Genomic DNA, 16856 nt, shown 5'->3' with positions numbered 1-16856 from the left:
TCCATATGCTGTCAGTGTACCCTTCGTTACACGTACGTGAATTTTTTCCTTTTTTAGTTTGGCAAATTTCAAACTGAACAGCGGGAAGAACAGTACAGTGAACACACGTGTGCATGCACACGCCTGTCAACTGGCCACCAGTTGTAAACGTGCTGTGTCATTATTCTTTTTTCTTCTCTTGTGCTGACCATCTAAAAGTTAGCTGGGGACATCTTGATGCTTTACTCCCAAGTGTAAGTCTCTGTCCCCTAAGAATAAGTTCAGTCTATGTAAGGCTGTTATTAGACCCAACAAATTGAACATTGTTTTGTCACCTATACCCAGCCCAGTTGTCCACTGAACATCTTGATCTTTTTCCCCAATCCTTTCAAGCTTCACAGTCCATGAGGTTGACATATCTCTGGTCTCCTTTAATTTAGGATAGTTGCCCTTTTTCCCCAGGGCACTGATTTTTTTTAAAGTCCCACCTTCTCGATTGATTTCCTGGTGATTAGGTTCAGGTTAATGATTCCAGCAAAACCCGAAGGTGACGTCTCTCTCGGTTCATCAGATTGGGAGCAGTGGTGCTTGTTGGGACACTGCTGATTCTGAATAGAACGTATCACACGGATTCTGACCATCTCTTCTATGAGATGGGGAGCTGAGGACGGAGACGCGTGCTCAGACCCCACCTGGCGAAGCGTGCCCCATCCATGGCAGGGGTGTCATTGCTTCACTGGGTGAGTGAGTGCACTTGGCTGTTTGGAGGACACGGAAGAGTGAAGAGCAACGTGGCAGAACTGGAGATGGGACAGGAAGCATGTCAAGACCGGCTCCACACCACCCTCTCATCAAGGGGAACTGCCCGCAGCAGATGCACAGATCCCCAAAGACATTTGTAGGAGGCCACTAAAACCAAATGCACGCAATCCCATTGATTCTGTTTTAATTCACACACTTTGGAATACTACATTTGGTCTGCCTGTGGTGGCACACGAGTCTGTCAAAGAATTTTCCAACAAGTTCTTAGAGCAGAAATATCTTTGCTGTTAACACCCAGATCCTAAAATAGCATTACCAAGGAATTATCTGTGCGTGACTCAGTGAGTTTTTTCCCTTATTCTGGCTCTTTGGAAACTTCCCAAGGACGTGAATGGGCATTGCATTGGCAGTGTGTGGTTAAGACGGTAGCAAAGCATTCACTGCCAGCACTGACGCGCACAGACTGTGACCTCAGGCAGAAACAACCACTGATGGGTTTTTTGGCGGAATGTGCAGCTGCCGAGGGGTTGAAATAACCAGAAGAACAGTTTACCCCGGATGTTAAACTGTGGTTCATCCCAAAGCAGCTGCCTGCAGCTTATTTTCTTCCCTGTTGGCTCTCCAGCACCCAGTAAGCACGCAGGCTATTCCCTGATTAAATGCTGCTGTTAAGAGAGGATGCTCTTTGTGCTCCAATCCAGCATTTTCCCCAAGAACTCGTAGTATTAAAACATACGTATACGGCACAACGTAACGATGAACACCTGCCTCCTGTTACTGGAAAAGCAGGTATGTCTGCCGTCTGCCAAATGTATGAGAGCGGCAGCACAGAAGGCACTGGTGGCACCGGGTGCCCCCAGGAAGGAACCCAGGCCCAGAAGGGACTCAAGCCACCTCCTCTCTCGGCCATAAGATCCTCTCCCAGCTGAGGGTCAGTCAGCCCCTGCGCTTCTGGAACAACCTCCTATTTGCCACAAGCCCTCGCTTCCCCTGCCTACGAACAAGACGTTTTGGTAAAAGTGGAGTAATTATTTTGGCAGGTCTCACACGGAACCTCATCAAGAGCGAGGCGGCTGCCTGCCTCAACCCCGAGGACCTCACACCGTGCCCGTAAGAATAAAAAGAGAAGCGCTAGTACTTTCTGATGTGTGACTTACAGACTGACTTACGTGTCAATCTGACCTTCCAGTAGCAAAGAGAACTTTCTGTCCTCCCAAAGTATTAAATTCTATCCCTTTGGAAAGAGATCCACAGGACAGGGAGAAAAAAAAATCGTCGCACATGCTGGTGTCAGCTGATACATCTGATAATCAAACTAATGGAGCCCCCCCAAATTTTTTTCTAAGGCAAAAAATCCTTTTATCACGAACACTCATTCCTTACATTAGAAGTAATGGGAGAGAAACTTATTTCAAGTACACTGCTAGAAAAGTTTTTTTTTTTTAACACATGAATCCCAAGGACTAGCCAAACCTTTAAAAATATTAAGCAAATTCAATATACACAAGTACTTCACAGACACTGAAAAACTGAAGACTGAGAAAAATGTTGGTTTTATAGATTTATTTTCAAAGGGCAAAACAGACAATTTAAATACAAGTCTAAACAGAATTACTCTGTCAAAGGCAGCAATAATGCCAAAACGCGTTCTCACTTCCAGACACTTGCCAGCATCTTCTGAGTCTTCTCTCAGTGAAAAAAAGGGGTCTGGCAAAAACAAAGTAAATTCAGTGTTTCTCTCTGGTGCACTGACTTTTAGGGACTTGGAGGTGCTCAATCCAGGGTAACTAAAGTTATAGATACTTGATACAATGTTTTATTTAAAAAGTCAATCACTTGATTATCTTAGAGTCTAAATAACAATAGCTAATGTCTACTGACAGGCTTCTTTACCATCAAGCATGGTTGTAAGTGATCTGCATACACTACCAACTTTCTCCACCACAAAATTCCCAGGTAGGTCCTGTCATCATCCCCATTTTACATATGAGGAAGCAGGTTTAGAGGCTAAACAGCCTGCCCAAGGTCACCAGACTTACAGACCCGGACAGAGCTGAGAATCAAGTCCAGTGTCTGACTCCAGAGTCCATCCTCTTACCCAGGAGGCCTCTCCTGCCTGATTAAGCTTCAGGCCATCTCACAACTTCTGGGACATCAGGCTGGGCTGGCTTCGGGTGGGTAACTGAGGGCAGTAGAGGGCTCCGCTTCTGGGTTACCTTGCTCAGTGTTTTGTACAAGACTGCTTTTATGAGGAGGGCTGACAATCAAGGAAGTCCTGTCCAAGAATGAATTGTTCACGGCCCGTCTCAAGGATAAAGATGATCACTAAGGCCGGCCCCCTTTGAGTAGCAGATAACCAGAAGGGACCTGCATTTCATAACCAGTGAAAATCTGTCAAGCGTTTCCAATTTTTCCATTTTTCCCAAGTCTTACTTTACTGAAGAACTACAGAGAGATTAATTCTATGGGAGAACAACATTCTGTAAGTCAAATTATTTACCTGATATTTTATTCATAAACATCCTTCTTATCTGCAATGTAATCTACAATTTCTTGTGGACACATTAACTTCTCAGCATCTGTATCAGGGATTTCAAACCCTGCAAAGAAAATGTATAATGCATGAGTGTAGAAAAAATCCTTTAAAATTAAAAGCATCTAATGCTTCCTTACCACCCACAAGTGCATCAAAATTCTCCAGCAACCCCGAATCCCATTTAAGTTATGGGCCAGTTATGTTCTAGACAATAGTCACATAATGTGTATAACAGCTCGTTCTTTTTTTAAAAGATACAATTCATATGATAGAAAACCCACCACCTAAAGTGTAAAATTCAGTGGTTTTTTAGTATATTGGCAAGGTTGTACAACCATCACCATTATCTAATTCTAGAACATTTCCATTACCATGTTCCCATCCTACCCCTAACTGATGCAATCGCACTGGTGAGCATAATCTCTGAGGAATTGTAACTAAGTTCTGTTCTGTAGGGTGGCACAGAAGCCCCTTGGCTTTCATTCAGGCAACTTACCCAAAAACTGCTGTGGAGCCTTAAAGAGGTCTCCTGTGCACAACTGTCTGAGAAAGCCACGTAACCTGGGAGTGTGCATGGGAGGCTCTGCAGGAAGCCAGGCCTGTACGTGTGTGTGTTCTGGGCACACCCAGTTACTTCTCTGGGCACGGTCACTTTGGCCTAGCTACGAGAGGTGCTGAGGTGTGGTCAGCGTCTCCAAAGGTAAGGTTCTGCTTGAGGTGGAGCCCCCACCTCAAGCATCTAAGTCCATCCTCCCCCAGGCCTTTCCTGGTCACTCAGCCCTTGGCACCACAGCGGGCACCCTACTGGCCCTGTACCAAGTGGGTTCTAATTGAAGGCACCATCCCTAGCGTTGACTTCACCTGATGCTCACCTGATGCTAAGTAAGCAGGCGTGTATGTGGCGGGGGTGCTGTTTCTATTTCTATATTTGATTCAAATCCCAATTCTGACTCCCAGCATTTCATACGCCTAATTACACTGTGCAGACCCCAGACTTAGCCTTTTACCAAATTCGTCCTCCATGGCCATGATAATCTCCACTTGGTCCAAACTGTCTAAGCCCAGGTCTTTCATAAAGTGGGAATTTACCGAGAGCTGCAAGAAAGGAATGCCAAATGCAAAATTCAGTCCGTGATGACATTTGTTTCTCAAAGTAACAGGGAGGTACAATGTCAGTTAATCATTAGGTAGAAGAGGTTTCTTAAAGAGGCCATATTTTAAATAGTGATAACCAGCAGTTTATGTTTAACCCGTGCCAGCATTATATCTTAACTTATTCAACCTTGTTTTGAAATGGTTAACAATATATACAAGGCTTAGCAATGGATTTCACTTTATGTATTTCACTAAGATCTTTGATTTTTGCTCTGAAAAACTATCCTGGAGATGTAATGTACAACACGGTGATTATAATAACACTGCATTGCATATCTGGAAGTTGCTAGGAGAGCAGATCTTAAAAACTATCATTATAAGAGGGTGCCCGAGTGGCTCAGTCAGTTAAGCACCTGACTTCAGCTCAGGTCATGATCTCACGGTTTGTGAGTTTGAGCCCCGTGTCGGGCTCTGTGCTGACAGCTCAGAGCCTGGAGTCTGCTTCAGATTCTGTGTCTCCCTCTCTCTCTGCCCCTCCCCCACTTGTGCTCTGTCTCTATCAAAAATAAATAAATGTATAAAAATTTTTTAAAAATGTCATTATAAGAAAAAAGTTTCTGTAACTATGTGTGGTTATAGATATTAACCAGACTTAACTGTGATCAATTCAAAATATTATATAAATATCATGATGTTGTATACCTGAAACTAACATAATGTTATTGCCAATCAGACCTCAATAATAAAAACCCCACTATCCTACCTATACAGTACATTCAGTTATTAAAGAGGGAATTTATGTACCACTGTGAGAAAAATACTAGCGGATAAATTAAAAAGCAACATCCAGAACAGTGTTTACAGTATTCTACCACTTGCGTTTTAAAAAGGGTAGGCGATAAGGATCACATAGTACATAAAGTATACATACATGTACAAACGTGTATACTTCCTTGCGTATGTACACTTCCTTGCGTATGTACTATCTCTGGAAAGATACACAAGAACCTGGTTCCACTGGCTGCCTCCCAGAAAGGGAACCATGTGGCTAGGACTCAGGGAGACTTTTTACTGAATATCCCTTTGAACCCTCTGAATTCTGTACCATTGATTAAATGCTAATTTAAAGAAAAACATTAAGCCACGTCAGTTACCTTTTCAGGGTCGATCTTGTCATAGAGTTTCAAGACATAAAGAACACGGTCCTTGATTCCCTCTAACGTCAAAGGGGGCGCATCACTATACTGGCGGCACAACTGCGTTACTGGAACCTAAAGCAAGGAAGGGCAGGAACGAAGCGGTGTTGAACCTAACATGCCTCTAGGTCAATGCACTAGCCCACAGATGCCTTCCACGGGGCTTTTGGCACTTCAGAGAACCCACATCCTCTGATTCTACTCTGGCCATTAGGCCACCCGGGGTCACAACGCTGGGGTGTTTCAGAAGCCCTAGCGGTTCAGCAGCATAAAAATGGGCCTCCTTTCCCCTCAGAGCCAGGACTGCCCCGTCTGGCCCAGGCAGACTTTCTGCCACTAAAACCAGATAGGGTCTGCAGATAAGTGGAAGTCTTCCTGTGGCACCTTCTGCAGCACTCCTGCCACTCTGAGGCACTGCCACCGTTAACAGGCATGCCTGAGTCAAAGTAACCCACCTGGAAAGAGCTGTCACGGTAAATGGAGAGGCAGCTCACCCTGAGGGCCACACCGCAGGTCTAAAATGGCCCCAGCAGTGATTACACTGACCTTGGCCAGGGAAAATGAGCCAACTACCAGCCCGAAGGAGATGAGGGAGCCTGACAGTCCTTATGGTCCAATTTGTTTCCCTTCAGGGTAGGCTTGCCTTACCGCCACCAGCAAAACCATGAGGCTTTCTGGGTTTTACCATGATGGCAGTGGTATCTCAAATGTCTCTGGTACTAGCCTACTTGATATTTAGCTAGGTATTAGAGTCTTGGATGGATTCTTTCACCAAATCTGAAAAGAAGTCCAACTCACAGCTCAGCAGGCTTAACGTTGTGGAAGGGACAATGCAGAACAAGAGAAACAAAACAGCTGTCTGATACTTTCGCTCACAATGAAGTCCCTAATCTGAACCGGTGTGTTTACCTTTTAAAGTTGATTTTAAACCTGCAGTTTTGAGTTCTTAGGGCAATTTCCCATAGAAAGTGGGTTTGTGTGTTGGGGCTCAGGTCCCTGAGACTGACAGAGGTCTATGAAAATCATAATTAAAAATGCTGCTGAATGAACCAAACCTGTATATACCTCTATATAAGAAATATTTATCTTGCAAAAAAAAAAAAAAAAAAAATCACATACTGAAATCAGGTTTAATCAGCAAGCTATAAAGAGATTAGATGAAGAGCTTTATGGCTATTCTAAGGTATTTCTGAGTACTTTCAGAGTTTAAGAGCACTTATTATTTTTGGCTAAATGTGTAGTGTCCTTTCCTTTCCGACTGCAGTGTGAGTTAAGGAGACTGCTGCTCTGGGACCATCTCTGGGCCTACTTAACCACAATCACTAGAAGTCTCCACAAGCCACAAGTAAAATGAAGCAGCAGAAGGGACCAAAGAGAGGAGAAAGGAGTTAATAGTGGTGATGACAGGAAAGAACTTTGAGGGGGAAGGATCTGGCAGAGGCCTTGTCTGTGCACATCAAGAAGAGGTATGAGGGGGAATTCCTGCTGAGGAGGAAGGGAAAACGGGAGGCTGTGCTGCAGAGCCCACGAGGGAGGAGGCCGGTGAAGGCACATCTGCACACAACTACCCAAGTGGCCCACTAGGTGTCAGCACCGTCCCCAGCAGCACTGGCAGGTGCACGCACTTGGGTCAGGTGGGCACCACATGATAGTGATGAAAATAAAAGGGTCTCCACCTGGAGAGCACATGCCAGTCCAAAATGGGGGGCTACCGTGGGCTCGGCATAGGGCAGGCAGGTGCAGTGGGGGACGGCTCAGACTCTGGAATAAGACTGCCTATGTTTGTACCCTGGCACTAGCTCTTTCTTACTAGCTGTGTGGCCCTGGGCAAGTTACTTAATCCTTCTATGTCTCAGTTTCCCTATCTGTAGAATGAGGACAATCAGCAGTACAAAGCTCACAGCACTGCTTGAGGCATCACCGAGAGAGCGTGCAGGGCTCAGAACTGCCCGGCTCATCCACAGTGAGTGCTCTGGAGGCCTGCCTAGGAGGATCAGTGTAATGACCTGCCAATCTGAGGCTCTGGTGGTAATGTGGCCCCTAAGTACTTGATCCCACTCGTTCCCTCTCATGCCCCCCCCCCCCCCACCTTCTGGTCTCTTTATGGACTTCTTACCCTAGGCTGGACTATGGCACTGCGCTAGGCACTTTACAACCATCATCTTCATTCTGACAATAGTCCCATTTTACGACAGGAAACTGAGACAAAGAAAAGTTAGGAATCCAGCCCCAGGTCTCCCAGCTTGGCCTCTCGGGAGGGTCTTATTGCCTCCTTCCTGCTGGACTCAGCTATTTAAAAAAAGAGAGAGAGAGAGAGAGGGAGGCACACAGAATGGGAACGGACACCCCTGCAGTGTCCCCAACAATCAACAATGTTTTTGGTGTTGTTTTCCCCAAGATCTACACTAAACAATTCTATGTGACATAAGTCACCTCCTACAGCCATCAGAGAAGGCATTGTATGCAGGCAAAGAGTAACTACCCTCTAGACCAGTAGAGACAAATTACCTGGTTCACTTCCCTCAACATCCATCCATCTCTACTCAGGCGCATCTCTGACTAAGGGAAACCGAGGAACCTCAGTTTAAAGCTAAGGAGACAGCTTCAAAGGCCATCTCTATCAACTGCCCCCCCCCCCCCCCAAACAGCTCCACCCGGGTCGCAGACATTTTGACATCGGTTTGGAAATCCTTACGTGTCCCCAGAACACCTGCTCGCAGACCTCTATTCCTTATTTGCCCCCTGGTGCTCTGGCCAGAGACCAACGTCCACCCTTCCCAGTGTCTCACCATCATGTTTACTGGGTCACCCAGCCTGGCTGACTGGGAGGAAAGATCTCCCTTATTCAACGAACCTTGTTTCACATTTACTCCCTGCAACCTACACAGAACACCCACATTCCTTAGCGCCCTTCACAACATGCCTACATCTACCTCAACTCGGGTCTCCCCTCCATTCCACTGGCACCCGAGGGTCAACCATAAGAGTGCCAGGTTCCTCCTGGTCTTTGCACGTGCTGTCACACCCTGGCCTGAGTGCGTGAGAAACTGCCGCCTTTGAGACTCTGCTCACCGGAGGCACTAGGTAGGTCCCTCTTCTGTGTTGTACACGCACCCTGTTCTCACACATGGCTATGTCTCAGCAGCCCGTGAGCTGTACCTCCTGTGCCTAGCACTGTGCTGTAGGCTGGAACTACAAAGATAAATAAAATATGACCGCTACCCTCAGAGGAGCTTTTATGGCATAATGGGAAAGACCAATCCAAAGAGATTATTTCAGTTGTAATAAAAACGTAGCAAGAGCCATGACAGATGTATTTGTAGGCTGCTTCAGGAACAAAGTCGTCATTCAGTCCTTGACAGGCAAGGAAGAAACAGATACCAAACCTGGAGTTAGCCCTGAAAGGACAGGGTCATTCAAGGAGGGAAGGTCAGGCCAAGAAAGAGAACTGAGGCCTGAAAGTGTAGCCGGTGTGTGTGGTAAGGAGACTGAAGGGTAAGGTGGTTCACAGACAGGCTCTGAGGCTGAAGAGGCAGGGCCCAGGGCTGCAGAGACCTGAGTAAGACAAAACAGCTGGGCTTTCCCTGCACAAGCATTCTGCCTTCATCTGGGTACCGTGCCCCATAGAACACTTTAGAAGTCTTCTTTGTGCTTTGCCTTTGACACAGTTCAGATTTGGGGCCTGCCTGGGTCAAGAATAAGACATCCAAGTTCCATTTTAGGCCACCACCCTTGTTTTTCTTACCTTCGATTTTATACTGCCATATTTTTACATCCAGGAGACCTGCTTCATAGCTCCTTTTAGGGGGCAGGGATCAGTCAGAATATAAATGAATAACTAGTTGCCCTGGAGTCAGCATAGTGGATAGATTTGAGGAGAAAAAAATCTAATGGAAAAGAATGGGTGGAATAAGCAATAGTCCAGATGAAATGAGCGAGGGCTGGAGGTGGAAGTTTGGGGTAACTGGGAGACAGGCAGTAACAAACCAAGAGAGTGAAGAGACAGACCAGGAAGAGAGTGTGGTAAGAGATCTTTGGAACTTACCAACATTTAAGGGTTAGAAAGTGTCCCAACAGGGTAGGAGCAGAGACAGGGGAAAAGGAACCACAACGAACCACAACAAACAGTGTAGAACAATCTAGAGAACACCAGCAGGGAATGAGCTGGCAAGTTTAACACGAGGCCACAGAATGTCCAATGAGTTATTAACCAGTGTCCTTCCTTTGTATCTCTCTACCTTCAACAGCTAGAATAAGGTCTGGCCCATAGCTGTCCTGTTCCTTTGAAAGAACAAGTGTTTACTCTCTCTTCAATCAGCAAAGGATGTAAGGTGGTTAAATGGGAGCACTTCGTCAAAATCACTTTGTAAATATAAATAAAATAGTTTTTCTGCTGTATACATGAACCAAGCAGAGGTAGTGGAACATCTCTGAGCACCCTTCCATTCAAGGTGTGGTCCAAGGACCAGTGGCACCAGGATCTTCTGGGAGCCTACTATAAATGAAGACTCTTGGGCCCTTTCCCAGACACTGTATTTTAGCCCAAGTGATCTGTAACAATCAAGTCTGAGAATCAGTGCTCTATGAATAGGGACAATCATTTTGCATTTTAACCTACAATGGAAATCCCTCTCAGGAAGAAAACACTCAACAACTCTACATACTGCCCTTTACCTCTTAACTTCAAGGTGACACTTTCAACCTTTTGATTCAGGCAATGGGACCAATGCCCTATGAATTAATCCATCACATGGTCATCTCAACCCTAGCCACAGAAAAGAATCACTTGGTGACTTTTAAAAACAGACACCCAGGCCCCAACTCTAGAAATAATGATTGACTTGGCCTGGGCATCCTTATTGTTATATTCTAATATGTTGTCAATACTGAAATATTGAAACCACTATTAAGTCCACTGGTTTGGGGGTGTTCTCAACTTGACCCCGAGAGTCTATTCTACCTTAGGGCAGTAGTTCTTGATCTTGGCCCAACCCTTTAGTCACCTGGGGAACATAAATGAAAATTCATGCCAGGGCCTCATCTCTGATAAGTAAATCAAAATGCACAGTGGTGGGGAGGAGGGGGTAAGGGATTTCTTCCCCCTTCTTTTAAGCTGCTCAGGTGATCTGAATGTACAGCAAGGGTTGAGGGTGGAAAATGACTGCCCTAAAGACAATTTCTGCCTCACAAAGGTTTCATCCAACAGAAAGGCTAAATACTGCTTTTTTTCCTGTCTTTCCTTCAGGAAGCAAGTGAACAGGCAAAAGGCATTACAGGGAGAAATCCCGAACGAGAAATGCTCTGGAGAAGGTTATAGGCCAGTGTGGCTTCCTTTTTGCACCTTGTCATTAGTTTCCCCCTAGAAAGCTATCACGGTATTTGTCATTATAACTGCAACTAACGGAAACCAGTATTTTGAGAGCTTGCCAAGCACCGCAACTAGGTGCTCTACCTACAACATCCTCTCAAAATCTCGTTGCAACTCCATAGAGACTAGTACCCCAACTTTATCAGCCGTTCAGACTGATATTAGGAAGGTAATGGACTTGCTCAAAGTTTCGGAAAGTGGGAGCCAGCATTTACACCGAGGGGTGTCTGGAGGGTCTTATGCTCCGGCTCTTAAGCACTAGGACACCCGAGCTCCCAGCAGGGGTCAACCAAGCACCATGAGGTAGTGGGACAGGCATTGAGCCAGATGTCCCCTGGCCACCCCCGCCGCGGCTGGCGTGGCCCCGCTGTCTGACCCCTCCCCCCCCCCCACCCCGATCCCTGACCCCTGCCAAGCCCGCAGCAAAGTCACCGCGAGTCACCTGCGCGAGCACCGAGGCAGGATGCGGAACCCCAGGCCTCGTCCGGGCCCCCGCGGGGCAGAGGGTGTTGCTGAGCGGCCGGACTGCGGCCAGCGTGGGGACCCGGGGCAGCGGCGCGAAGGCCGCAGGCAGTCGGCGGACACAAGCGGAAAGGACACGAGCCGCCATGGCTACGCTGACCCAGGATGCACTGCGCCGCGCCCGCCGGCCCAGTTTCCTCTCTGCTCCGCGCAGGGGACGCACAGAGCGGCGCAGCCTGTCGCCACTGGCCGTAGCGTCCCCTGGCGGCTCCTGGTGGCACTGTGTCCTCCTGGAGTGCGGTCCAGCCCTCCAGGGCAAGAGGCGACCCGCCGCTAGCGCCAGAACTAGAACCTCGTGCTTAGTGTCTTTCCCTAAACACTAATATGTGACATAGGAAAGGAACTTAGTTTTATTTATTCTCCGAAAGTTGTGAAATACATTTGTTTAAAAGGGTTTTTTTTTAAAATGTTTATTTTATTTATTTTGAGAGAGAGAGAGAGCGCAAGTAGGGACGAGGCAGAGAGAGAGAGGGAAAGAGAAACCTGAGCAGGCTGTCCGCTGTCAGGCTGTCAGCGCGGAGCTGCAGGCAGGGGGGCTCGAACCCACCAACTGTGAGATCACCACCGGAGCAGAAATCAAGAGTCCGATGCTTAACTGACTGAGCCACCCAGCGCCCCGTTTAAAAGTTTGATGCTGCAGTTATTCCACAGGTATCAAAATTACTTAATATTAATATTAATCAAAAGTATTTAATATAATCAAAATAATTATAAGCAATATAAATGTGAAAAAATCAGAATCAATTTAAATACATGTTGGCTAATAAATGTGGGAACTACAAGAAAACAATGTACAACTTTTAAAACTTAATAGTTCACAAAAATGGAGTAAGTGAGAGAAATTTAAACTGCTAATCTCATACTTTCTTAGCCAGTAAATTGAAATGACTCCAAACTCGGAAAATTGCCTGGATGAACAGTCCAATAATGCTTTCAGTCTTCTGTCTAGTTTTTTTTTTTAAGTTTTTATTTTTATTTATTTTGACAGAGACAGTGGGGGAGGGGCAGAGAGAGGGAAAGAGAGAATCTCAAACAGGCTCCTTGAATGTCAGCACAGAGCCCCACGTAGGGCTCACACCCACGAACCGTGAGATCATGACCTGAGCCGAAACTAAGAGTTGGACACTGAACTGACTGAGCCACCAGGGCACCCCTCTGTTTCTTTTTACTTTTGTTAAATTCAAATATACAGTAGAGCTAGGCAGTAATTCCAGTTCGGTAATGAATGAACAAACACTGAGCACATACTTGATGTAGTAGGCATGCAGAGTATTGCTGTGAGGCCCCTGCCCTTCAGAGGTACACAGGCTAATGAGGGGGACTGTGACATTAAGCAATACATTAAATACCGTGTCTTAAATTTAGAGCGTATGTTCAGAGTGCTCAGAGGGTGGGCAGTTAGCACAACACGGGGGAGTTCCAGAAATGCTCCGTGGAAGATGACAAATTAGCAGGGGAAGTAGATCAAAGCAGAGGCAAAGGCTCTTCCAGGCAGAAAAGACAGTTTGGCATGAACTACAAACAGCTCGTTATGGCAAGAGTATTGATTATGTGGGGAATGGAGTCAGGAAGCTAGAAAGGTGTCCAGGGAGCTTGTGATGCATGTTGGCAAACCTGAACTTTATTGTTCAATTGAAGGGTTTGACCAGGGGAGTGATAAGGTCCCACTCTAGCAACAGAATCTGTGGATTTATGAAGGACAGGGGTGGGGGTGTGAAGGTGGCCAGAAGGGCCTGACCTGTGGCAGGGGCCATGGGAATGAAAGACCTGAACTGGAAAGAGATTTAGGAGGGAAAAGAAAGCAGCAGGGCTAAGTGAATGCATGATTAGATAGGAGAGGAAGGAATCTCAGGTTTTTGGCTTAGTGGGTAATGGTGTCAGCAGTTGAAACAGAACACACAAGGGGGAAGATAGCTCATTCTAGTGCTTCTAGATCATCTGGTAACAGTCAGTTGGATATAGGACTGGGAAGCTCAGAGAAGAGACTAGGGCTGGATGCAGGTGGGGATGAAAACCTCTGCAATACATCCATTCTGAAAACGTAGGGTTTTGGGGGCACCTGGGTGGCTCAGTTGGTTAAGCATCCGACTCTTGATTTGGGTTCAAGTCATGATCTCACGGTTCGTGAGGGTGCATACTGCTCATGTGCACTCTCTCTCAAAATAAATAAAATAGGGGCACCCGGTTGGCTCAGTCGGTTAGGCGTCCGACTTCGGCTCAGGTCATGATCTCACGGCTCGGCTCGTTGAGTTCGAGCCCCGCATGGGGCTTTGTGCTGACAGCTCGGAGTCTGGAGCCCGCTTCAGATTCTTTGTCTCCCTCTCTCTCTGCCCCTCCCCCGCTCACACTCTGTCTCTGTCTCTGTCTCTGTCTCTCTCTCCCAAAAATAAACATTAAAACTTTTTTTTAAATAAATAAATAAAGGCTGAAAGTGTAGATTATTTTTTCAAAAAGCTTGACTAGGAAGAAAGGAGTGTAATATTAGGGGTATATGAGAGGACAGTGGAGGAGGCCTCTGGCCTTGTTTTTAGACTAGGAGAAACTTTGGCATGTTTATGGGCTTAAGAAGAAAGCAGGAAGTTGAAGACATAGGGCAGAAGAGAGAAGTGGCAGTCAGTACAGGTCCCTGGGAACAGGAGAGGATGAGACAATAGTGTAAATGGGCTTGAAGGAAGGAGGGACAGCTGGTGGGTTGGGGGGTGATGTATGGAGGAAGCTGACAGTTGATGTTTATACATCCTTTGATGGGGGTGCTACTGGAAAGCACCAGTGCCCTCTCTGAAATCTTCCCAGCTCCTGAGGATTTGATCCCAATCTTAATATTCAGCCTTTCACCCTACAAACCATGGAGACTGACATTTTCTCTCTAGGTGTTTGCTGAAGGAAAAAGTAGGTCTCTTAAAGTGTATCATTTAAGTAAGAGGTGATTTATTATTTTTGACCAAAAGGACAAAATGTAACACAGAAATAGACAGGTCGTGGGAAGAGAGGGTTCCAATTGTGGGCTTAGCAGGTTATCAGGCTCTTCCTGAGTGCCCCCCCCCCCTTATGTTAATGCTGCACGGTCACATCACAGGTCTGTCCTGGAGTGTCACCAGAAAGGAGTAATCAGTCTGGTCTGTCACTGGTGGCTTAAGCAGATTTAATGGGCCCTGCTCCTCAGACTCCAATGAGATTTTCTGGTCCAGTTTTCTGCGGAAATAGAAGGCTGCCTAATAAGCAATGCAATGATGGCGATGGAATCAGGATGCTGGAGAAGCCTGGTGTCCACTGCCTGCACTGCCACGGAGTCTGGTTGGCATCACCAGCAGCAGGATGATTCCTGAGGCTCTGTTTTCCCTCCCCAAGACTGGAAAGCCTCAGCTCAGGTATCACCTCCTAAGAAAGGCCTTCAGGGACCACCCTATCTAAAATAACAGATCTGCAGGGGGCGCCTGGGTGGCTCAATTGGTTGAGCAACAGACTCCTGATTTCGGCTCAGGTCATGATCCCAGGGTAGTGGGTTTGAGCGCTGTGTCAGGCTCCACGCTGAGACTGGAGCCTAATTAAGTCCCTCTCTCTGTCTCTCTGTGCCCCTCCCCTGCTTGCTCTCTAAACAAATATATCTGTAAAAATAAGATAACATACCTCCTATACTCCCTCGCTATCCCTCCCCCTACTTTATTGTTCTTCATTGTACTTATCTCACTGCTTCCCAGCTTTTTTTGTCTGTTGGTGGGGGGAGATGTTTATTTTTATTTTCTGTCTTCCCACTAGAACATAAACTCCACGAGAAGAGACTGCCTGGCTTGCTCACTACTGTAGCAACTAGCACATAACAACTAGCATATAACAGATACTCAATATCTTAATGAACATACAAATTTCACAACAGTGGGATGGTACTCCACAGTCTCTTTTATTTTTATTTACTTATTTTCTGAAGTTTATTTATTTATTTAGTAATCTTTACACCCACCATGGGGCTGGAACTCAGGACCCAGAGGTCAAGAGTTGCATGTTCTTCCAACTGAGCCCCTATGCAGTCTATTTTAAATTAAAGGCACTACATGTTATTATATTTGGATTTAACACAAGAAAAGAAACAGAGGGGCGCCTGGGTGGCTCAGTCGGTTGAGTGTCCCACTCTTGGTTTCGGCTCAGGTCATGATCTCACGGTTCGTGGGTTTGAGCCCTACGTGGGGCTCTGTGCTGACGTTCAAGGAGCCTGTTTGAGATTCTCTCTTTCCCTCTCTCTGCCCCTCCCCCACTGTCTCTGTCTAAATAAATAAAAATAAAAACTTAAAAACTAGACAGAAGACGGAAAGCATTATTGGACTGTTCATCCAGGCAATTTTCCGAGTTTGGAGTCATTTCAATTTACTGGCTAAGAAAGTATGAGATTAGCACGTTTTGTCATCTTCCACGGAGATTTCTGGAACTCCCCCATGTTGTGCTAACTGCCTACCCTCTGAGCACTCTGAACATACGCTCTAAATTTAAGACACGGTATTTAATGTATTGCTTAGTGTCACAGTCCCCCTCATTAGCCTGTGTACCTCTGAAGGGCAGGGGCCTCACTCTTCATGCCTGCTACATCCAGGCAAAACATCAAGGGGCAATACTCTTCATGCCTGCTACATCATGTGCTCAGTGTTTGTTCAGTCATTACCGAACTGGAATTACTGCCTAGCTCTACTGTTTTCTTGACTCTTAAATCTTGGAGACAGTATGTTTCTCGGGATTCCTGAGTAAATTAAATCTTTGTGAAAAGCCCCTTATTATCTTTATGTGCTAGCAAATAAAAGTATCTCATTCATGCCAGAGATAGTGGGAACAGAATGAGTGTAAAAAAGTTAAATCTTTTATGCAAGTGTATCAAGGGGAAATTATGAAGTTGCCAAAAACCACTCGAGTAAACACCATAAAAAGGTATTTTTAAAAGAGAAGTAATTGGGGCACGTGGGTGGCTCAGTCGGTTAAGTGTCTGACTTTCGCTCAGAGCATGATCTTGTGGTTCACGAGTCTGAGCCCCACGTTGGCCTCTCTGTACTGAGAGCTCAGAACCTGGAGCCTGCTTTGGATTCTGTGTCTCCCTCTCTCTCTGCCCCTCTCTCTGCTCACATTCTGTCTCTCTCAAAAATAAACATTAAAAAAAAAAAGTAGTACAAATAGGTTATATGGATCATGAATATATACTCTCAGTAAGAATGTTGAGAAAATAAATACTTATCATATGGGACAAAATTTCCAATGATACCACCAGATTGGGACTGTAAACATCTGTCTCTCAAAGTCACACAGGCAAAGGTAAAGATGATGGGCTCAGGACATACCACTGTGTTGATTCAAAGTGACTCTGGGGGCGTCTGGGTAGCTCAGTCAGTTAAATGTCCAACTCTTGATTTAGGCTCAGGTC

General features: G+C 46.0%; 1 protein-coding gene across 2 annotated transcripts; it reads right to left on the bottom strand.

Annotated features, from left to right (window-relative positions):
- Window positions 1-2289: 2289 nt before the first annotated feature.
- NDUFAB1 (NADH:ubiquinone oxidoreductase subunit AB1) lies at window positions 2290-11587 on the bottom strand. Of its 2 annotated transcripts, none has more exons than XM_060648785.2 (5): window positions 11379-11586; window positions 5527-5643; window positions 4285-4372; window positions 3242-3341; window positions 2290-2448 (listed from the first exon to the last, which is right to left on the bottom strand). In XM_060648785.2, exons 1-4 carry the CDS (start codon window positions 11544-11546, stop codon window positions 3250-3252), a joined length of 465 nt encoding a protein of 154 aa, XP_060504768.1. In that variant the 5' UTR covers window positions 11547-11586; the 3' UTR covers window positions 2290-2448; window positions 3242-3249. The 2 variants fall into 2 exon arrangements, with proteins under 2 accessions (XP_060504768.1, XP_060504769.1); XM_060648786.3 differs by lacking the exon at window positions 2290-2448 and adding an exon at window positions 2455-3108 and having other exon boundaries at window positions 11379-11587.
- Window positions 11588-16856: the final 5269 nt, after the last annotated feature.

This window comes from Panthera onca, chromosome E3 (assembly GCF_046562875.1).
Source record: "Panthera onca isolate mPanOnc1 chromosome E3, mPanOnc1 haplotype 2, whole genome shotgun sequence".
Lineage (NCBI taxonomy): Eukaryota > Metazoa > Chordata > Mammalia > Carnivora > Felidae > Panthera > Panthera onca.
Note: the sequence above shows the minus strand (reverse complement) of the source record. Positions and strands in the feature narration are given on the sequence as shown.